The sequence below is a fragment of the Enhydra lutris genome, unplaced genomic scaffold, assembly GCF_002288905.1.
Source record: "Enhydra lutris kenyoni isolate GAN:26980312 unplaced genomic scaffold, ASM228890v2 scaffoldscaffold37, whole genome shotgun sequence".
Lineage (NCBI taxonomy): Eukaryota > Metazoa > Chordata > Mammalia > Carnivora > Mustelidae > Enhydra > Enhydra lutris.
The window spans coordinates 26,080,247-26,103,505 of record NW_019154121.1 but is presented as its reverse complement, the minus strand read 5'-3'; the positions used below and the strand labels follow the sequence as shown (position 1 = coordinate 26,103,505).

General features: G+C 54.3%; 1 protein-coding gene across 2 annotated transcripts; it reads left to right on the top strand.

The window, feature by feature from the left end:
* The first annotated feature begins 1,316 nt into the window (after positions 1-1,316).
* Positions 1,317-21,310, top strand: LOC111154468 (zinc finger protein 746). Of its 2 annotated transcripts, none has more exons than XM_022514078.1 (7): positions 1,317-1,412; positions 4,360-4,659; positions 4,792-4,873; positions 5,886-5,999; positions 18,050-18,241; positions 18,735-18,860; positions 19,979-21,310. In XM_022514078.1, exons 1-7 carry the CDS (start codon positions 1,389-1,391, stop codon positions 21,046-21,048), a joined length of 1,908 nt encoding a protein of 635 aa, XP_022369786.1. In that variant the 5' UTR covers positions 1,317-1,388; the 3' UTR covers positions 21,049-21,310. The 2 variants fall into 2 exon arrangements, with proteins under 2 accessions (XP_022369786.1, XP_022369785.1); XM_022514077.1 differs by having other exon boundaries at positions 19,976-21,310.
* The last annotated feature ends 1,949 nt before the right edge of the window (positions 21,311-23,259 follow it).

The window sequence follows — 23,259 nt, the reverse complement described above, 5'->3', positions numbered from 1 at the left end:
ACAGACTTCTCCTCTTAAAATACCACGAACGCCTTCCCACAGCAAGTTCTTCACCTAAACAATTATAAATATGGTATTGTGTTCATTCCACTTAGAAATATTTGTGATAAATAATAAACACATTACGGAAAGTTCGAAGTGGCAGTCCACCGGGATTTACCGAACTACTTTCCTGTCGTTGGAAGAATTTATTCTCTTTCAAACCAAGGCAGACGTTGAGTTACAGCTGTCCAAATAAACAAATAAATACATGAAAAGCCCAAATTGCCTGGCAAAGACCTAAAGCCTCGGAGGCGACGTGGCGGATGCCCTGTGGGGGAAGGCACGGGTGTTCTGGGGCTGTCGCCGCGGCCACCCGGCCCGGCCCGGCTGGTCCCGGGAGCCGGAAAATTCCTTTTAGTAAGCGAGTCCCTCGGGGTGCGTAAGGTCGGGAGCGGGAGGCGGGCAGGAGGCCGGTCGACGTGGGGTCCAGGCTGTGCATCCGCGCACGCCCGGCCGGAGGCCGGTGGGTCGGGGCGGAGGGGTCGAGGGGTGAGGGGGTCTGTAGGCGCGTGGGTCTGGGGGGGAGGGGCAGGGGCCAGTGGGTGGGGCAGCGTTGCGGGAGGGCAGTGAGTCCGGGGGTCCAGAAACCTGTGGGCCGAACAGCATAGGTGGTGGTTCAGGGGGTCGGGAGGCTGGTGGGCGGCTGGCCTGTGGGTCGGACAGGGCGGGTGGGTCGGTGGACCTGTGGATCCAAGTGGGTCGGCGGGTAGGGAGGCCGGTGGACCTGTGGATCAGTGGGTCAGGGTGTCGGAGGGGTCGGCGGGCTCGTGGACTGGTGGATCGAGAAGTCAGGGAGTCGGGGGGGTGGGGGGGTCAGAGGTCGGGAGGTCGGCGGTCGGGGGTCGAGAGGCCGGGAGGTCGGGAGGTCGGGGCGGGGGGGTCTGTGGGTCCGGGATCGGGCGGTCGCGGATTCGGGAGGCCGGTGGGTGGCGGGGCCGGGAGATCCAGGGATCCGCGGGCCGGTGGACCGGCGGGTGGGTGGGTGGGTCGGCTGGCCGCGGGGCGGGGCGGGGCGGGGCGGACGCCGCGCCTGCCGTTCGCCTCTCCCGGCTGCAGGTGGGGCTGTGCGGCCGCGCTGCCTCCAGGAAGCCTCACGGGCCTGCGCCGGCTCCCAGGATGCAGTGTGGACCGGCCGGGCGCTGACGGCGGCGGCGTGTCTGCGGGCGGAGCGGCGCGGGCCGGCCAGCGAGGAGCGCGGCGACGCGGGCGGGGAAGGCAGGGCCGGGCGGGCGCCGCCTGCGGAGAGGCCGGGGGTCGGCCTGCGTGGAGCCGCGCGGCGGCGGCGGCGGCGGCAGCAGCGGCGGCGGCGGCGACTTCCTCCGGGCCGGGCCGGACAGCGCACGGCCATGGCCGAGGCGGCCGCGGCTCCGGTAAGGGCGGCCCGCGCGCACGGACGCGCGGACTCGGGGCCCGGGCCCAGCACTCGGCGCCGCGGGCCCTGGGGAGGGGTTCCGTGGGCCGGGCTGGGCCGCCGGGCCTGGGCTCCGGCGGGCGGAGCGCGGGGTCCGCCGGGGCCTACGGCGCCCGCCGGCCGGGCCCCCCATTCGCGGCCGAGCCGGAGCAGGGCGGACCCGGCCGACCCCGCAGCGGAGGCCGCCCCACGCCGAGTTCCTGCAGCCCTCCGCGGCTTCCTGCCCCCGCCCCATCCGCTGGCCCCTTCCTCTCCGCGCCCCCCACCCCGCGTCTCCTTTCTCTGCCCACCGCTCTGCCTCAGCGTTCCCTACCCCCCAGCTCCCCCCAGCGGCCTGGTGGCACCTGGGAGGTGTCCGAAGCGGCTTCGATTCCGCACACGCCGAGTGCCCAGCCCGATGGAGGTCGGGGCGGAAGACAGCTGCTCCTTCTCGTAGAAGCGGGCAGGCACCAGCCCTGTTAGGCATTATTTTGTCCTCACAACAAACCTGTGGGGTAGGTGCTCGTTCCGTCATACAAAGGAAAAACCCGAGGCCTGGAGAAGTTAACTTGCCTAGGATCGCCCAGCTAGAAAGTGTGTGAAAAGACACAGCTGGTCTGTATTCAGGGACACATTGTGTGTCGGGGGAAGCAGACAGGTACACTGGTGAGAATGGTGCAAAAAGAGTGAGTGAGTGGTTCTGGCATTGAGGCAGAAAGGTGCTGTGGGGGGGCAGGGGAAGGAGAGGGAGGCGCTGGCACCCCTTCACGGCCTGTGCTGCTGTGATTTGAGCTGGGCTTTTAAGGAAGGCTAGGATTTCATCAGGATGAGTGGACCGGTGCCGCTTTCCAGGTAGGGAGGACAGCTTGCGCTCAGAGAGAAGGCGGTGCCCAGCAGGTTCAAGGACCAGAATCCAGTCCCTGCTCCATGGAAGATGGTTTTGGTGAGGAGGCAGTGGGAGAGAAGGCTGCAGGGAGAGCTGGAAGGGCTTTTAATGCCTGGACTTCATCCTATGGGGGGGGGGGCGGTGGATCCTGGATGGATTTGGAGTTCTCCTACTATGGGTTCCTCGCAAGCATAGGGTTTCTGCTTCCCTGGCGGGAGTCCGAGGGCAGCCCCATATTACCCACCCACCATTTAGTATGGAGCTGGGCCTGCGCAGAAACAGTCACCACCTCCCACTAAATAGTGCAAGGCCCTAGGGCTCCCTGCGCCCGTTGAAATGGTAAGCACACTGTGTGTGCCTGATGTCTTATAAAAAGGGTTTATGGAGGTGTCCTTTTCCTGCAATGCAAAGGTTGCCGTCCTGTGGCAGTCAGGGGCACTCGGAGGCTGAATAGGATTTCAGTAGTTGGGGAGCTGGGTGACTTCTGGAGCAGGCTCTTGGAGGCTGGAGTCAGGTGGCAGGGACTGATCAGAAAGGACAAGTGGGCGAGGGAAGGGTAGCGGCTGCCATGGAGGGTGGCCCAGGGAGCCAGTCCAGTGCAGTCCCTGTGGCCTCGGGGCAGAGACACCTGCCTCCTGAGAGCAAGAGCCCCACCCACCACAGCCCTCTGCCCACCAGCTCCTCCCCAGCGAAACCCCTTCCTTCCTCAGGTCAGAGGTCACCTCGTGCGGTCTCATTCCAAACAACCACGGAAGCTCTGATGGGGCTCGACAGTGTTTTTGGCCTCTGCTCACACTCTCCTCTCACTCTTTTCCACCCTTGCTGTAGTTCTCCATGCCTTTCTCCAAATGAGCCCACACTGCTCCCTACTAGTCACTTCTTCATTTTACTATTGTTTGGGAATAGTTTCCAGAATGTTCTAAGGAGACATGTGTCCTCAGGCACAGCCAGAAGAAAGTGTAGATATCTGGATCTCCTCTCTGACCCAGAGGGCCCACCTTCACATGAGGGTGGGTCGGCCAGTTTGGCCCCTCCTCAAGGCAAAATGTGCCCTTTCCTCGCGGTCTCCCAACTGCCACCTCTCAGGTCACTCAGGCTACGTGTGAAGTTTCCAGCAACAAGGAAGTCGTACGCATTAAAGTCTAACCTTATGGCATATGTTTTACCTTCCTCACCACTCTGTAAGGTGTGTCCGTGCTCCCCAAGGAGCTACAGATGTCAGACTAGTTTTCCCCTTGGGAGCGGTGAGGACAGCGAGAGAAACAGAGTCTCAGAGGGCCCAGCGGACCCGTGTTGATTTTGTCCCCTTGACTCATGCCTGCCACGTGGGTCAAAAAGTCTAACTCTTGGCTGGCGGAGATTTGCAGTAATGGTGATTGTTAGTTTAAGGAAGAGTAACAGGAGGGGACAAAATCAGATGGCACTGGGGGGAGAAGGATTAGCTGTTTGATTTTTATGTTTATTAAAAAGAGACACGAGATGCTTAAAAACAAAACAAAACAAAAACAGTTGAGCAATGCTCATGTTTGTGCCGGTTCAGTGAACCAGCTGTTTTGTTTTGTTTTTTGTTTTTTGCTAGGTCATCGTCCGTACACAGTCCTGCGTGATTATGATGGGAGGTGTTGGCTGGGCGCTGGTGAATCTGCGGTTTACTATTTATCCGCCGAAACACCCCAGCAGTGCAAAGGCGCTGTTTATTTAGCAGAAGTGCACGGAGCACCTTCCACAGGCCACGCACTCTGCTGCAAAAGCTGGGTTCGGGGAGTCAGTTCGGGGAGATGTGGGAGGTCCCCAGTCCGGGCGAGCTGAGCCCCCCTGGCAGGAAGGCACCTGCCCAGATGGTGGCCGAGTCTGAGTTACCCCGAGAAGCCCATCCTAGGCTGAGATCAGGCTTGTGGCCCAGGGCATTCCCGCTTTTAATTTGAGCTCTGTGCCCCCCCCACCCCCCCCACCCCTCAGCTCCCCAGCACCCAGGGGAGAGGGGCTGAAGGAAGGCGGTGGATGGAATGAATGAGGGTACACTTCTCTTTGTTTCTGAAAGATTTCTCCATGGACGATGGCAGCCACAATTCAGGCCATGGAGAGGAAGATCGAATCGCAGGCTGCCCGCTTGCTTTCGCTAGAAGGTCGGACGGGGATGGCCGAGAAGAAGCTGGCGGACTGCGAGAAGACGGCCGTGGAGTTCGGGAACCAGCTGGAGGGCAAGTGGGCCGTGCTGGGGACCCTGCTGCAGGAGTACGGGCTGCTGCAGAGGCGGCTGGAGAACATGGAGAACCTGCTGAGAAACCGAAATTTCTGGATCCTGCGCCTGCCCCCGGGCAGCAAGGGGGAGGCCCCCAAGGTAGCCCTCGGGCCCCTGGGGTGGGACAGCCCGAGGGACTGTGCCCGTAAGCGTGTGGGTGAGCGTGCGTGACCCTTGTGGTTCCAGGTGCCCGTGACCTTTGATGACGTGGCCGTGTGTCTCTCTGAGCAGGACTGGGGAAAGCTGGACGAGCGGCAGAAGGAGCTCTACAAGCACGTGATGCGGGGCAACTGCGAGACGCTGGTGTCCCTGGGTAAGGCATGACACTCATTCTCCTGTTACGTGGGACTTTGGGAGCCCCCAGACCTACCCCTCCGTGCTGGTGGTTTTCGTCGCAACCACCGCAGACCATGTGTAAATCACTAGAAAACTCTGACCATGCAAGGAGTTTTCTTCTCCTCCTACTAAAGACGAGCACCAGGTGACCGAGTCGAAAACTCCCTCTACCTGGTGACATTCGTGGGTGGCCACACAGAAAGGGGTGGTGGCTTTTCTCTAACCAGGCATGGAGCGTGGACGTCTCTGTCCTGCCAAGACAGAGTCTAAAGCCTGGGCTGCTCTCATCATCAGTGGGCCTGCTCTGAAGCCTCGGGCTGCTCTCAGGCCCACATTCCTTTAGCCTTCTGTTACAGGGGTATGTGGCTTTTCTGGTGAGTTAGTGGTTAGTGGAGAATATGGGCAGACCATGCTTCTGGGCCAGCGCTGTCTTCATGCCTCAAGGCTCTGCTCCCTCAGACCCTTGGGGCCGTTGTCACTGTCTGTGTGCAGTGGCCCCAGGAGGCTGTTCCTCCCTGAGCTGCTTTCCTCTTGGGATGATTTCTGTGTGACCCCAGATCTGGAGGCGTAAGGCCTGCTCAGTGATGGTGGGAACAGGGGCAGGCGTGATGGTAAATTTCAGGTTAAAGAAACACACCACTTCTTAACTGGGAGACCCTACCAGAGTGTCTTCACCTGGGCACGGACTTTGGGGCCAGATGATTGGTTGTCGTGGGGCTATTCTGTGCCATGTGGGATGTTCCACAACATCCTGGCCTTGACTCACCAATGCCAGGAGCACCTCACCCCCAACCCCCAGTCATGACCATCAAAAATGTCTCCAGACTGCGAGATGTCTCCCAGGAGACAAAATTGCCCATGGTTGAGAACCAGTGCTCTGTACTAATCTAGACGTTTCGATTCTGGGCCACTCGTGGATTCCCAGGCTGCCTGTCACCAGCTCTGAATGGAACCACATGGCGAAAGCTAACCTTTATGTCCTTCCTCAGACTACGCCATCTCCAAGCCTGAGGTCCTCTCCCAGACCGAACCGGGGAAGGAGCCGTGCAGCTGGCGTCGCCCTGGCCCCAAGGTTCCAGATGTTCCTGTGGACCCAAGTCCAGGTGAGGGGCTGAGAGAAGGCCAGGGACACCAGGCAGGCCGGTGGAAACAGGAAAGTAGAGGGTCAGGGAGGGCATGACTTTTCCAGGAAGAGCTGAGGAGAAACCTCAGACTTGGAAGTTTTAAATCTAAGGTTTTTAATAGTTGAGTTATGACCTGTAGCCTGTGCCCCTAACGCTCTAGGAATACTTCCCAGCACGGAAGCAGGTAACAAACCTAGTCTTTTAGAAAAGAGACAGAGCCAGTACACACAGTCAGGGAAGGAGGGGGCAGGACACTCACAGGGAAGGTAGGAGTGGGTGGGAGACAAAATGTAATTCCTCCCAGTTCTATGAAGAGCCAGCCTCGCCCCCGACCAGGAGCCAGTCCCATTGGCTGGCCACACGTTTCAACACGATTAGGGCGACAGACTCATTTAAGGTGAATCTGGATACCTGGTATCACTGCTTCGGATTTTTCTGGAGCCAGCCAGCACCTCTGAAAGCTAAGGGAGGGACAGCGGATGCGTGAGAGAAGCCAGGAGGAGACCCCACCCCACGCCCACCCCTGCAGGCCCGAGCCTGCTTTCCGCACAAAACCGCCGTGTCTGTCCCACCTGCCTTAGGTTCCCCTGGCGTCCGAACACCGGTGTTGCTAAAGAGTCTCGCTGTGTTTCATTTGTGATTAATGACACGCGTCTCCCGGGTTCGCACCTGGGCCGCAAGTCGGGGTCCTGCTGCCGAGCAGCGCATGCGCAGAGCTGGCCACGCAGTCCACGCCCCGGAGCGCACTTACCAGGGGCGCTCACCTCCGCGGACGTCCTTTGAGACTTTGCTAGGTGCCGGGGACAGAGCTGGAAGTGGAGGACGGAAGGATGACTCAGCAGAGCGCTGCAGAGTCTGAATGGAGAAGAGGTCGCTGACGCGGAGCCCAGCCTCCGGGGCCTGGGAGGGAGGTCCACGGTGGGCTCCGTTCACTTGACCCACACCATCTCCGGGGAGGCCTCCGGTTCGCACGCTGTCATCCGACAGGGTGGAGAGGGGCCCAGAAATAACGGTGGCTGTTGGCGAGACCCCCACACACCCTCCCCTCCGACACAGACTCCACTTTCTGCCTCAAGCCCCACAGCAAGAGCCCCGTTACCCCTGCCCTAACCTCTGCGGGAGAAGTCGGACCCCAGGTCACTCCTCAAACAACCCCCGCCCCCCGGCTCGTGCCTCCCCCCCCCCCGGCAGACCTCCTCTCCGCTTCTTTTCAGTTCCTAAATTCTCCCTGCGTGCTTTGGGGAGCTCAGTCCCCAACAAGACCTCAGATGTGCAGGCTCTTCCCGGAGCGTCCCCACCCATCCTTGTCCACATGAGTCCTGGTTCTTTCCAGGGCCTGGCATCGGCTGCAGGGCACCCCTTTCCCACGTCCCTCCTAGTCCCGGCCTGGAAGCCAGCAGTGTCCCTGCTCCTCCATATGGCTTCCTGCTGGTCTCCCCTTCTCCCTGGAAACCCCCACCTTTCATTCCTGTCTTCCTGCCGCCTCCCGCAGACCGCATCTCTGCTCTTACCACTGTGGCTGGCAAGGGCAGCTTGCACAGAAGGTGCTCTATGCACTTGGAACACCCCAGCCTCCACTCCCTCACCACCCCGCCCCCGAGGTCATTCCCCCCTTGCTGACAGTGATGCACCCTTGCCTCCTCTCACTTTGAGCTCAGCCCCCCGGTGCCCTGACCCCAGCATCCAGCAGGACCATAATGCTGGTGAAATCCATCTCCCTGTCCTACACCTGCTCCCACGCAGCTGCACGTGGCTGAAGAGACCTCCCCACAGCTCTCATTTTCTTACCTGCAGTCCCAGGGGTGTCTCCTTGGTCCAATCAGCTGTGCAGAGGTTGGCAAACTGTGGCCCATGAGCTTAGAATGGTTTTCATGTTGAGCAAATACTGTTTAATTGGGAAAAAAAAAAAAGAAAGAAACGATATTCACAGCCTCCCCCCCCCACCAGCTTGTCTGTTGCACCCACGCACTATTCTCCGTGTTTGCCACCACGGTCAGACCTCCTGCCGAAGACACGCTCCACTGGGCGCTAGATCCGGTCCAGGCCACCTTAGCAAGGACTCATACCCCCCATCCTTCCCATCATCTGCCCCTGCCATCGCTTGATCGATTTGAACACTGACCCCTTGTGACCGCACACCCCTGTAGCAGCTGCCCCTTTTCTGCCCTCCTTGTGTCCCGCTCCCCAGGAGTGCCCTCCTTCAGTGCCTGCTTTCTCCCTTTCCTCTTCCACTCCAGAGGTCCTTCCATCAGCACCCCTGTCAGGGCCACAGGGGCCCCCATCGCATTAAAGGTCTGGTCTTAACCATTGGCAACATCATTTGCCACCGTTGATCGCTCTTTTCCCAGATTCACCGCTTTGACAGGATGCCTCCCCCTCCTCGTGTCCTCCTGGCTTACTTAACACCTTCCCTTTGCTATTTCCCAATGCTCTTTCTGGCCTCTAAGTGTCGGGGTGCCCTCCATCCTCTCTGTGTGGTGGGCTCTGCATGCCAACAGCTTCCACAGTGTGTCTCCTGCCGGTCTTCTCCCTGAAATCACACCTGCCTGCCGGGTCTGTCCCCACCCAGGTGGGATAGATGTCTTATGCCAAGCACGCGCCCAGCGGAGCTCCTCCTCCCCTCGTCCCCCACCCCCAGGTCTCCCCTGCTGTAGTAGACCACTGCCCACCCTCCAGCTGCAGGCGAGACCCAGGGGTCAGCCCCTACCCTTTCTCACACATACAGCCATCGGAGAGCCTAGTAGCGAGCACTCCCTTCAGACTCGTCCAGAATGCTGTCACACCCCGTCGCCTCTACCCTGCCACCCCCATCATTTCCTCTGGTCACCTCCCGATCATCCTCCCCTCTCCTGCTCTAATCACTCAGAGAAAGCCCTATGCCCTTTCCTTCAAAACCCCTTACCGGCTTCCCACTGATTCAGAGACTGGCTCATGCTTCTGTTTGTGTCTCGCTCCCCCTGTTCCCGCCATACCGTCCTCCCTGCTGCTTCCCCCAGTGCTCCGGGCTGCTCTAGTCCCCGAGCCTTTGCACTTGCCGTGCCCTTTGCCAGGAATGCCCTTCAGGTCCCCCCACCTCCCCCGGCTCCATCCATTACCTCCTTCAGAGCTCTGCTTATTTAACATTTAAGTCATCACCTTATTTAAAATTGTGTCCCCTATTCCCACCCAGAATTTCCAGTCTCCTTTCCCTGCTTTGGTTGGTTCCACAGCAGAGAGCATCATCTATTATGTGTATTTCTAGATTGTGACATATATTTCACATTTACAGAATCAATAGGGATACAGACAGTATGTATATTTCAGAGAGAAGAGATGATAGATTTCACATTTGTAGATTACTGTATGGCCAGCAGGCTCTCCCCAGGAGGGTGTAAATTTCAAGAGGACAAGCACTTTTATTTCTTTTGTTCATGTGATCATTCCAGGCACCTCGAACTGCCTAGCACTGAGTAGAAATTCAACAAATATTTGTCAAATGTATGTAGTTACGTAATTTAAAATATTTTTGTGTAAAAATATGTGTGGTAAATTCCTTGTTAGATTTCCTAGTCTCGCTCCTCCCCAGGGTAACCCGTAGTCCTGAAGTGGATGTTTACCTTCTCCGTCTGCCTTTTAAAACTTTCACTTAAAACTGCTAGGTCCGGGGCGCCTGGATGGCTCAGTGGGTTAAGCCGCTGCCTTCGGCTCAGGTTGTGATCTCGGGGTCCTGGGATCGAGTCCCGCATCGGGCTCTCTGCTCGGCAGGAAGCCTGCTTCCCTCTCTCTCTCTGCCTGCCTCTCCGTCTACTTGTGATCTCTCTCTGTCAAATAAATAAATAACATTTAAAAAAAAAAAAAAAAAAAAACTGCTAGGTCCACGTGTAGCCATAAGCAATATATAATATGGTTTTGTGTGTTTTGAGAAACAGTATCAATGTCAGTAGATTGACCACTCGGTACCACGTATTTCAGATCCGTCTCTCTTGATGCGGATAGATCAAGTTCATTCATTTAACAGATGCTTAGTATCCCCAAAGCAACTACGTTCCAGCTTGTTCTCCCCTGGTCTGTTGATACGCACTTCAGCTGTTTCTGGTTTCTCACTCTCACGTGGTGGTGCCGCAGTGGGCAGTCACCCCTGTCTGTCTGTGTCCGTGTGCTGCGGCCTCTCCAGGGAACAGGCCGGGGGACCCCCTGCACCGCCAGGCATGCTTGTCTGCACCTCCGCCATTGCCATGGTTACGCAGCTGGTCCTGCTCCCGTCAGCAGCCAGGAGTGCCCGTTGTCTCACATCCTTGCCCTCCTTCAGCAGTAGCTCCTCGCCGATCTGATGGAGGTTGGAATGGCATCATGTTTTAATTTGCCTTTCCCTGACTCTCAGTGAAGCGAAGCACCCTTTTCACGTGTATCTGGTTTCTTCAATGAATTGTCTTTTTCTGTTTTTCTACTGTTGCTTTTCACTCTCTTACTGATTCAGACTTATGTCTGTAGGTTCTGGACCCAAACACTTTGTCTGTTATTTGCATCACAAATATCTTCTCCCAGCCTGTGGCAGGTCTTTTAACTTTGTCATACCTGTCCAGAAGTTGTAATTTTGGGTACAATCAAACTTACCAGTGTTTTCCTTTATGATCTGCTTTTTCTATCTTAGGACAGCCTTCCCTACCGCACTGCAGGTCAGAAGGACATTCTTTTCCATCTTCTTACGAAACTTTTAAAGTTTTGCTTTGCACGTTGAAGTCTTTAATCTATCAAGAATTAATATTTGTGGGGTTCCTGGGTGGCTCAGTAGTCAAGCATCTGCCTTAGGCTCAGGTCATGATCTCAGGGTCCTGGGATCGAGCCCCGCATCGGACTCTCTGCTCAGCGGGAAGCCTGCTTCCCCCTCTCCCACTCCCTCTGCTTGTGTTCCCTCTCGTGCTGTGTCTGTCTCTGTCAAATAAATAAATAAAATTTTTTTTAAAAAAGATTTAATACTTGTGTAGGTTATGAGGGAGAATTTAAAAAATTTTTTCCCCACAAGGACATCTGATTTCCCAACAAAATCTGCTGAATATTCTGTCTTTTCTCCAGTGATTTATAATAACACCAGTTTGGTCATGAACCAGGTTCCCGTGCACGCACTTGGTTTCTGGGCTCTTTATTTGGTTTTTTTGGTCTTTGTCTCTGTGCCAACACTCCCTGTTTTAGCTTCATAAGAAGCTCTCTTATCTAGAAGACTAAGCCTTCCCTACTTGCCCTTTGAAATTTTCCTTGACTATTCTTGGACCTCTGTTCTCGATGAGTTTCAGAATCATGATGTCAAGTTCTCAGAAAATCCTGCTGGAATTTTGATGGGAACTGCATTGACTTTGTCATTTCATTTCTGGAGAATTCGCTTCCTCACAACGTGAGCATATGAGCCCCTCTCCCCATGGGCAGACTCACTGAGTGAAGGCTGAGTGGCCTGAAGCGGCTTCACGGTTTTCTCCAATCGTGGTTTCTATTGCGGATGGCATTTTCCCATTCACTGTATCTTAAATAGTTATTACAACTCTATAGCTCTGCTGTTAACTTCCTTTAGTAAAAAAAAAACCTCCTTGTTATTTCTAGTAAAGGACCTGTCACTTGAGATTCTCATGGATTTTGTTCTGTAGACCATTGTACCTTCCTCAGATAACACCAAAGTTACCTCTCTTCTTTTAAAAGTGTTATAACTTTATTCTTCTTCTTCGGCAATTTGTCCAGGATATTGTTGAGTGGTCCCGGCGTCCTTCTCTGTGAGGTGCTTCAAAGGTCTGGGTGGTAAGGATGGTTTTTGCCATAGACTTTTTTAGATTTTATTTATTTATTTGACAGAGAGACAGAGATCACAAGTAGGCGGGGCGTGGGGGTGGGTGGGAGCAGGCTCCCCACTGAGCAGAGAGCCCGATGCGGGGCTCGATCCCAGGATCCTGAGATCATCACCAGAGCCAAAGACAGAGGCTTAACCCACTGAACCACCCAGGCGCCCCTGCCATAGACTTTTAATGATATTCTTGTTAAAAGTTTATAGACAGGGGCACCTGGGTGGCTCAGTGGGTTAAGCCGCTGCCTTCGGCTCAGGTCATGATCTCAGGGTCCTGGGATCGAGTCCCGCATTGGGCTCTCCGCTCAGCGGGGAGCCTGCTTCCCTCTCTCTCTCTCTCTCTGCCTGCCTCTCTACTTGTGATCTCTCTCTGTCAAATAAATAAATAAAATCTTAAAAAAAAAAAAAAGTTTATAGACATGGGACACCTGGGTGACTCAGTCGGTGAAGTGTCTGCCGTTGGCTCAGGTCATGATCCCAAGGTCCTAGGCTCAAAGTCCGCATCAGGCTTCTCCCTCTGCCTGCTGCTCCCCCTACTTATACTCTCTCTCTCTCTGACAAATAAACAAAAATCTTAAAAAAAAAAAAAACTATGTAGAAAACAAGATTTATGTAACCCTTAAAGAATAAGGGTCAACACCCACATTCTCAAAACCCCAGCATCAGAAATAGATCACAGCCAGAAACTTCCATTGCCCCGTGATCCCTCTCTGATCCCATTCCCCTCCCTCCCTTTTCCAGACAACCAGAAAATTCAGAAGGAGGTGTGATCGGTCCCTTGCTTTTCTTTACGTTTTTATTCCTTACGTATGTATGTAGATATTCCTAAATAACACTGCTTCTCTCACGGGCCCTTGTTTCTGAGAGTCGCTCTGCGTTGACACAGTACAGCTGCCCTCGTTCCTTGTCGCCACTCTCTGGTTTTCTGCTTTACAGTGGCGGCACGGGGCACGCGTCCTTCTGTTGGTGGGCGTTTGTGCTGTTTCTAACGTGTTTCCTTTTAGGAACGATGCTGTTGTGAACATTGTGAAGCATGTGTAGAAGTTTCTCTAGGTGTAGACTTGGGAGTGGAACTGCCGGCTCGTAGGAAAGACACGCGTTTAGCTTCTCCAGGTCACGTCTGAGTGCTCTGTAAGGCGGCCTACCCGCCGGCACCTGCCCATGGCACCCGGCCGCCCACCGCCCCTCATCCTCACCAGCCCTGGAAACGCCTCCCATCCTCATTTATGCCCATCTGGCGGGAGCACACCATTTTAAAATTCTTATTTTAAAATGTGCATTTTCCCAGTTAATGAGGTTGAACGTTTTATCCTCTGTGTATAGGCCACTTGTCTCTCTTCTCTGGAATAACCTGTGTATCCCTTTTGTCTGTTTTTCTTTTGTTTTCCCTTTACTTATTGACTAGTTGGAGCCCCTTTCTTGTTCTGAATATTAATCGTTTTCCCAGGCGTGTGTATTGCCAGTATCTTTCCCTTTTATGGTATATTTTAAAAAACAGAGGCTTTTGCTTTTAATATACTTGAATTTTACTTTTGTGGTTTGTCATTTTCATGTCGTAAACAATTAAGAAATTTCCTCTAGGGGCGCCTGAGTGGCTCAGTGGGTTAAAGCCTCTGCCTTCAGCTCAGGTCATGATCTCAGGGTCCTGGGATCAAGCCCCACATCTGGCTCTCTGCTCAGCAGGGAGCCTGCTTCCCCCTCTCTCTCTGCCTGCCTCTCTGCCTACTTGTGATCTCTGTCTGTCAAATAAATAAATAAAATCCTTAAAAAAAAAAAAAAGGAAGAAAGAAAGAAAGAAACTTCCCCTACCTCAAGGCAGTAATCCACTATCTCACATTCAGCTCTAAAAGGTCTGCCTTTCACATTCAAGCTCTCAGTGGCAGTGGGAGGGCGGGACCCTGGTTCTTTCTCACTAGCACTTTGGGTCTTTTCCTTTGCTCTTCGGGGGTCACCTTCCTAATGACCCTGTAACGAGTTCTGTGAGACATCCAGATGGCACGGTGCTCAGGCTTGCATTCACTCTACTAATCACATTGGAGAGAAAGGACCCCTTTGCTGTATTGAGGCACGTTTTGGGGGGAATGTCCTAAGCCCCCTCCATTTAGCTCATCTGTCTCATGTGCCTCCGTGAAGTTGTAGAACTTTCTCCGAAGATCTTGTATGGCTTTTTGTTGTTATAGATATATTCCTAGGTTCCTTGTATCATTTTTTGTTTTTATTTTTTTAGATTTTTCTTTTTTTGTATTTTTAAAAAATTGCTGTTGTCAGTGGTGTTGTTTCTTTGTTTTTGTTTTTGTTTTGTTTTGTTTTGTTTTGTTTTGTTTTCAGAGAGAGTTTGAGAGCTGGGAGGGAAGGAGCAAAGGGAGAGAGAGAATCTTAAGCAGGCGCCGTGCCCAACACGGAACCTGACACAGGACTCCATCTCACAACCCTGAGATCAAGACCTCTGCCTGTCAAAAATTGGAAGCTTAACTGACTGAGGCACCTGGGCACCCCAGTGGTGCCTTTTTTTAACATGGTTTTTCTGTTTGTTGCTGATGTCTGCAGGGAGCTGGGAGGCAGGGAATCCTTTTTCCCAGCCCTTGTTCTCATCCACGATGGGCTCAGTTCTATGACACCACCCCCCCCCCGCCCTTGGGCATCTGTCCAGAAGGCCCACCAGGAACATAGCTCATCATCAGAAAATGCGGGAGCAGAGGTGGACAAGCACAGTGCTCACCCATCCATCCTCTAGCCCTTGGGCAATTGGCCACCCCCAGGGGTCAGGCCCTCTCTGTTGTTTTGCTGGGGTTAAGCTTCTTCACTGTGGTCCAGTGGGGGGACTTCTTATCCTAAAGTCAGTAGAGTGACATTGATTACTTGACCCTTAATTTTCTACCTGTCTTCTCTTTCGTAATATAAACATACAAGGTCATAAAATACCCTCTAAGTACCATTGTAGATGCAGCCAGCCCACACCTTTTGATAAATATTATCTTTATTAGCATTGAGTTCTACATATCTTCTCATTTTCATTATCATTTGCCCTTAGAGCCTTGGATTATTTAGAAAACATACATATTTTTAAATTTTAGTACCAATGAGGAGTTTGGGATATTTGTTCTTGATTTCTGACTTAATATTATAGTTAGAAAATAAGTGCATAAAGTATAAATCTTTTGAAATTTACCGAAGTTCATTTTATGCTCTCGAAAGTTCATTTTTCCTGACTTCTGTGTGGCTTGAAAAACGTGTGTGTTCCTTGTCTTTAGATTCTGCTATGTCCGTGTGATCAGGTTCGCTAATAGTGTCACTTGAATTTCCTATAACCCAGAGTCAGCTAATTTATCAGTTACAGAAACAGGTGTGTTGAAGCCCGCCGCTGAGAAGTTGGGAGCTGTTTATTTCTCCTGGAGTTTTGCTTTATTATTTTGAAGCCAAGTTGTTAGATAAAACATTTAGAATTCTTTTCTCTTTGTGGCCAGTGTAACATTGCACAGTGACCCTTTTTGTATTTCTGTGATACTTCTCTTTTCAAAATCAATTTCCTCTGATACGGTTCTCTACGGTTTAACTACATCTTTTTTATATATTTTTTAAGATTTTATTTATTTATTTGACAGATCACAAGTAGGCAGAGAGGCAGGCAGAGAGAGAGGAAGGGAAGCAGGCTCCCCGCTGAGCAGAGATCCCAATGCAGGACTCAATCCCAGGACCCGGGGATCATGACCTGAGCTGAAGGCAGAGGCTTTAACCCACTGAGCCACCCAGGCGCCCCTGACTACATCTTTTCTAAAGAGGTCTTTATTCTGGCTTTTATTCTTTTACTCTGCTCTTGCATCCTTCTGTTTTAGGTGCGTCTTTTGCAAACAGCATACAGCTAGTTTTCTTGCCAGTTTTTAGTGTGGTCATCTTTACCTTTTAAATGTCCAGAACGGTGGCCACTAGCCACATGTGGCTGTTCACTTAAAAAGTGCTGCAAAGGGGTGCCTGGCTGGCTCAGTTGGTTAAGCAGCTGCCTTCCGCTCAGGTCATGATCCTGGAGTCCCGGGATTGAGTCCCACATTGGGCTCCCTGCTTGGTGGGGAGTCTGCTTCTCCCTCTGACCCTCCCTGCTCTCATGCTCTCTCTCTCATTCTCTAATAAATAAAATCTTTGGGGCGCCTGGGTGGCTCAGTGGGTTAAAGCCTCTGCCTTCGGCTCAGGTCATGAACCCAGGGTCCTGGGATTGAGCCTCGCACTGGGCTCTCTGCTCAGCAGGGAGCCTGCTTCCTCCTCACTCTCTGCCTGCCTCTCTGGCTACTTGTGATCTCTGCCTGTCAAATAAAAACTAAAATCTTTAAAAAAAAAAAACAAAAAACGACTGTAAAAGAGGTGCCTAGGTGGTTCAGTGGGGGAACTTCTGCTCAGCGGGGACTCTGCTTCTCCCTGCCCCCCCATTTCTTGTTTTCTCTCTCTCTCTCTCTCTCTCTCTCTCTCTCCCAAATAAATAGATAAAACCTTTTTTTCAAGTGCTGTAAAGACAAAATATACAAATGGTGAACATTTTGGATATATCGGGTTAAGTAAAATATATTATTAACATTAAGTTCACCTGTTTTTATTTATTTATTTTAACGTAACTACTAGAAAACCTAGAATGAGTGGTGTGGCCTGCACGGTTTCTCCAATGGACAGTGCCGGTCCAACCTCCTTACACTGATTGGGAAATTTTGCAGTATTCTCTCTCTGAATATCGCCTTGCCCGCCTTCTCCCTACTTGTTTATTTGGAATGTTTTCATACTACCCTTCGTAACAGCGCACGTGTCTTCGTATATTCAGCTCTGTCCATCATTTCTTATGTGTCTTCTAATTAGCTCACCATCCTTGGCTCGGTTGTTTTCTTTCTCGTTTCCCCTATAGATTGGATTTTTAAATTCCAGTGATTTTATTTTACAATTCCAAAGTTAGCGTTTCTTCTTTTTTCAAGCTCTGATTGGTCAGTTTGGGTAGTCTCTTATCTATCAGACTCTCCCCCCTTTTTATTTTTCCAAATATATTAAACTGTATAGTCTGTGTGTGATAATTGTATCCCACGTCTCTGCGGGCCAGGTCCTGCGGCATAGGACCTCTCCGACCCCCAGAGGCGGCCGCTTTTCTTGTTGTGCTGGTGATCTGTAGTTGTGAGCCCTGCAACGCCTACAAGCGATGGCAGATGCTTTCCTCCTCAGACACTCTGTCTTCCTCTGCTGGTCCTTGGGGCCACCATGGCCTCGGCCTGGAGGCTTTCAGGCCACTCTGTGGTGTGACCCGGCACGGACAGCCTTGGGCACAGGCTTCGGGCATCAGCTCCCAGGCTGGGACTTCGGTCCCTGTGCCCTTCTGCATGTCCTTTTTTCTGTAGTTCTTGGGAGTCAGTTCGGCCATGACTCTCATGTCGTTTGGCTCCTCTTCTGGTTGTAAATTTAGTTTTTTTCATGGGGACCTGAGTTGCGGGGGTGTCCCTGGAGGGCAGGTTTGCATTTGCCTGCGCTGGGGGGTGGCCTCCGGGTTGCTGGGGCGCTCAGCCAGTGTTTCCGCGCATTTCCTGGCGTCGGTTCTCTGCACCATGTGGGGGGTATGGATTCAGTGTGGACACAGGGAAGTTCGCTTTCTCAGGGCGGCTGGCCCACCCATGGCCCTAGACAGGTGGCAGCTTCCTGGTAGCGCCCTCGGGTGGCTGGAGTTTTTCTAGTCCCCAGCTCACTAGGACCGAGGCTCCTGGGCTCAGGCAGGCAGCTCAGCGGGGCTCCCAGCCTTGCTTGGGCATCAAAGCTCAGCCCCTGAGGCTCTGGTCCTGTTTCAGCAACTCGCTGGGTCGCTTGGCTTCTGTTTGAACTCTGGATTGACTGTGCATTTGCTCTTTGATTCTTATATCTGGGATCTTTCTTTTCTGCTCTCTTATATACAGGTGGGGGGAGGTGAAGAGGGTATATTTGGGGTGACTATGTAGCATTTCTGTGTTAAAAGCGAGGGCAGGGGTTGCCAAGAGCAGCCCAGTCTTCTGCATGGAGGGACCAGAGGTCCAGCCTGTGCTCAATACCACATGACCTCAAGCTTCGCCCAGAAGGCCCTAGGTCCCTGCTGCTCTGGCCTTCCGTTCCCACTGGGTTCTCTTGCTGCTTGACCCCTGTAAGCCCCTGTGTCCACGTCTGTGGCTGGATGTGTCCACCCCATGCCCGAGGGGCCCTGATGCTGTATGTTCATACCCTTTCCCTTTTTTAGGCTCGGGGCCCCCAGTTCCTGCCCCTGACCTCTTAATGCAGATCAAGCAGGAGGGCGAGCTCCAGCTCCAGGAGCAGCAGGCGCTGGGGGTAGAGGCGTGGGCGGCCGGACAGCCAGATATCGGGGAGGAGCCGTGGGGCCTCAGCCAGCTGGACTCGGGAGCAGGAGACGTCTCGACAGATGCTGCCTCTGGTGAGTGGCCGCACCCAGAGCAGACACCAGGAACGAGATGCCACAACAAAGGGCAGGGTGTGGGGAAGGAGCTTCTGGAAGCACTGCGGGCTCTCGCACATCTGGCCTGACTCACGGGGAAGTTTTCCCACCTAGAGGCAGAGGGCTATACCAGATGATATTCTGCGGGCCCCACCATGTCTTTGATGATGCCCCTATCTTGGTATCTCTCGGCCTGACCTTCTCCAGCCACACTCCTGCTCTTGCCTCCACCCGTGGGCTTTCAGATCGCCAGATGCCTCACATTCGAGAGGCGTGTATGAAATAAATAACATCTGAGCTTCTTGGGGCCTTAGAGAAGGGGCAAAAGAGAACTGGGTGCAGGAGAGGGCGGGGCCATTATGCTCCAGCAGAAAAGGCCCCACTGGGATCGGAGGGTCCAGCCTGCCCTTCCTTTCACAGGGGTTCCCCCCTTCCTTCCCCTAACCCACAGGCTCTGATCTCTTCATTGCAGGCGTCCACTCCAACTTTTCAACCACTATCCCACCCACTTCCTGGCAGGCGGACCTCCCTCCCCACCATCCCTCTTCGGCATGCTCAGACGGGACACTGAAGCTCAACACAGCAGCCTCCACAGAAGGTATGGGGCAGAGAGAGGACGGGAAAGGGTCGCATCTTCCTGGAGGCTACCTGGGGGCCCTCGCTGTTAGTGGTGAACTGCCCTGACCTTTTGGCCAACAGGCTGTTAGGTGTCTGTGATGTTGGGACTCTGTCAATCTGTCCTTTATCACCTTCTAAATTCTTAAGCTTGGACAGCCTTTCTCAAGAATGTTTCCGGCTGTCCCTTTTTCATGTGGTCTTAACCAGTCAGCCCTGGGAAGCTGATCCCTTAAGAGGACGTACCTTCTGCTCAGGCTTAGCAATCCTAGCTCCTCGCCGACATCACAAAACCAAAAGCAAACCAGAACCGCTTCTTAGGTACCACCACGACGAAAGACAGGTGTCTGAAGGCCAGAATCGGGAGGAACAACAGCCAAATTTATGTATTGGCTTTCTGTTTACTTCTGTTTTGACAGCCGGTTGTCTGTTACTTAAACATTTCCATCATATTTTAGCCCCACCCCCAGAATGTGCTAGAAGCCTAGGTCCGTGATCTAAAACTTCAGGATGTGAGATTCAAGTACATTTATATAAAATCAAATACATTGGTACTATTTCACTGACACTTTTTCCATGAGCAAGCTGGCCACATTCACTGAATGCTTACTGCCTTCCAAATAGCGTGCTGAGTGCTTTCAGACGTGTCATTGGGTTTAATCCTCAGACAACCCTGTGAAATGGGATCTTCACAGGTCGGAGAGCTGCCTGAAGCCCGGAGCTGGGTGGGGGCGTGGGGGCACGGTACAATCGCACATCCCCCTGAGCCCACCATGGGGCTTCTGTGTCTCGGTTACTTGGCTACCTGTGGTCAGCCCCAGGAGAAAAGCATGATGAGCCTTAATAGCCAAAGTGAACCTGGGGCGTCGTGAGCCACTGTGCTGCTGGCTTTGCCTGTGCAGGTCCTTCCCCGGCACCTGGGGCAGCCCCAGGCCCACCGGGAGGGGCTCTGCTGAGCCCCATACTGAGGCTGGGAGGGTAGGGCTCAGAGGCGGTGGGGCTTGAGTAGCTGCGGACTGGCGCCGTGAGAGTGCCCGGGCTTCCTTCTCTAAGCAGGTGTGGGGACAGAACGAGACGGGGCCTTTCTCTCTTTCTCAGCAGATGTAAAAATTGTGATCAAGACAGAAGTCCAGGAAGAGGAGGTGGTGGCCACACCCGTGCACCCCACTGACCTAGAGGCTCACGGGACCCTGTTCGGACCAGGCCAAGCCACGAGGTTTTTCCCTAGCCCCGTCCAGGAAGGAGCTTGGGAAAGCCAGGGCAGCTCCTTCCCCAGCCAGGACCCCGGGCTGGGCCTGAGAGAGCCCACCCGGCCCGAGCGGGACATGGGCGAGCTCAGCCCCGCGGTGGCCCAGGAGGAGGCGCCCCCCGGGGACTGGCTCTTTGGGGGGGTCCGGTGGGGCTGGAATTTCCGGTGCAAACCGCCCGTGGGCCTGAACCCGAGGACTGGGCCCGAGGGGGTGCCCTACAGCTCCCCCGACAACGGAGAGGCCGTGCTGGACCCCGGCCAGGCCCCGAGGCCCTTCGGAGAGCCGTGTAAATACCCCGGCCGGACCAAAGGCTTCGGCCACAAGCCGGGCCTGAAGAAGCACCCGGCGGCGCCCCCTGGCGGGCGGCCCTTCACGTGCGCCACGTGCGGGAAGAGCTTCCAGCTGCAGGTCAGCCTGAGCGCGCACCAGCGCGGCTGCGGGCTGCCCGAGGGGGCGCCGGGGGCGGCGGCGGCTGCGGCGGCGGGCGGCGGGGCGCGGGACGGCAGCGCGCTGCGGTGCGGGGAGTGCGGCCGCTGCTTCACGCGGCCCGCGCACCTCATCCGCCACCGCATGCTGCACACGGGCGAGCGGCCCTTTCCCTGCACCGAGTGCGAGAAGCGCTTCACCGAGCGCTCCAAGCTCATCGACCACTACCGGACGCACACGGGCGTGCGGCCCTTCACCTGCACCGTGTGCGGCAAGAGCTTCATCCGCAAGGACCACCTGCGCAAGCACCAGCGCAACCACGCGGCGGGGGCCAAGGGCCCGGCGCGCGGCCCGCCACTCCCGCCGCTCCCGGCCGGGCCCCCGGACCCCTTCAAGAGCCCGGCCTCTAAAGGACCCTTGGCCTCCACAGACCTTGTGACCGACTGGACTTGTGGCCTGAGCGTCCTGGGACCCAGCGACGGCGCGGACCTGTGAGGCACAAACCCCCCACCCCCCAAGGCCGGCGGGGGCGCCCCGGTCCCCCCCCGCAGGCCGCGCGTGTCTCGGACGCCCCAGTCGCAGACTGCGGGGTGGTGGGGAAGGCTGAGGTGGGAACGGAGTCTGGGGGAAGCAGATTTCCACGTTGCTGAACTGATCACTGGAAAAAGAAGAAAACGATCCGGCCTCCACCTCTAAACAAAGTAGAATTCTCTGATTGTGAAACTGAGCAGCATAGAATTTTAAGTAATTTAATTATGAAAACTTTTTTTTTTTTTTTTTTTTTAATTCTTGACGAAAAAAGCTGGAAAATAGTCGTAGCACCAGTTTAAACTTTAGAGTGTACTTTTGGTTTCTGGACCGCGTGTTTGTGTGGCCTGTGTCCTTACCAAGTCTGACAGTGAGTGTGCCCCGAGTTGGCCGGCTGGGGACACAGGTGAGGAGGGTCCTTCCCTCGCACCACTGACTCCTAGGGATGGGCTGATGGTTGCACAGAGCTCGGTGGAGGTGAGACACCTCTGGGCCCCCCAAGCTGTACTCCCGGCCGCCGGGGCTGCAAGCTCGTCCCATCAGCACCTGCTCTGCAGTGTGGAGACCTGCCCCCCACCTGGTGTCAGCTGGGAGAAGGACTTGCCCACCAGCAGCCAGTCCTATTTCCCAGCTCTCCTCAATCTGAAAAGGCCCCCAAAAGTGCTGGCCTATTACGGGCCATCTGCCACCCCTATGGAAAGGCATCTGGGTGGTGTCACCCTGTTAGGTGACTCAGAGCCTTCTAACGGAGAGTCCTCTGAAAACCCAGTGTTAGAGGCGAGGCAGCTGAGGCCGGCAAGTGGAAGCCTTGGCCGTCACCGTCACCTACCAGCAGAGCCAGCAACAAAGCTGGCCTGCCCGCCCCTAAGCGGGGCTGCTTTCCACTCCAGAGAAATGCTTCTCTTTCCTTTTCTCTCTGTGTAGTGTTTCTTCATTGTCAAAATGCTTTCACTTCGCATCTCATTTGATGACTGTGACCTTGTGAAGCACGCAGGACAAGTGTTCTTTCTTGTTAGAGACGAGGAAGTAAATTCCTCAAGGGGGACACACCCCGGCCCGTCTCAGTCGAGTGCGCGGCGCCGTGCCCACGGGTGAGGAGGACTACGGACTAGACGCGGCTCATCTTCCCGGAGCATCAGTTTGGGGGAGGGAAGGTTTTCGTCTTTGCCCTCTTAAGATTTGTGCCACATCTGCCAGAGCAGAGTCGGCGGGCGTCAAGACGCCGCTGAGCGCTGGCCTCTTTGGTGAGTGTGCTTGGTGGCAGGTCCGAGAGGCTGGGCAAGGGCCAAGGGCTTGCTCACTCCCTATCTGACATCTTCGAGGTCGAACTAGAAACAGCCCAGGTTTCTTGATTCTACCACAGTGCCGTCCCCACCACACAAGTATCCATTCCTGTTTTGTTGGAGCAGCCGCCGGTTCCCTCGCCCCAAATGGGTGACTTGTCTCCCCTGAGGAGCGAGAGACCATGGCTTCCGTTCCGTCAGCTCCCTCGTGCATACTTTTATTAGGCAATAGACTAGTTAAGAAAATTGTTTCTATGTACTGTATATTTTGTACCTGTTTACACTTCTAATATTGATATAACTGATATTTTGAAAAACAAATGAAGAGGAAACATCCTGTTAAAATAAAACCTAACCAGCACCAAGGCGCTTTGGTTGGTTCCATTCTTAGACCCGTGTCTTCAGCCCTGATGCCTCCAGACCCTTCTCGCCGGCGAGCTGGGTGGCCAGCTCCCCCACGCCCCGCCCCTGCGCGTGGTCGCCTCAGATCGGGGAGGCCACCCATCCCTGAGAGCTAGGAGTGGAAGAATCCGGAGAAGTTTGACTCTGTGGAGGGGGAAACCGTAGCACAGCCCATCACCGTGCTTCAGAATATAATCATGTCGGTGTAATTTGGCTTTATGTAATTCGGTACGATGTACATGAAAAAAATAGGTCTGGAAGAGAAAAACAGAACGTCAGAGAACACTGGATGCTGTGCTGGATGTTCTCTCCTCGAGTCTTGTCTTGACTGGCCAGGAGCAAAGAAAGGACCAGCGATGCCTGGGGTCGTTGTATTCCTGGTCCGGGACTGAAGTCGGCCCGTGGCGTCTGAGCTGGGCTCACACCCACGTTCCCATCAACCAGAGTTAACGATAGTTTGTGTTTTCTCTCGTGTGGTCGGTCGTTGTCACAT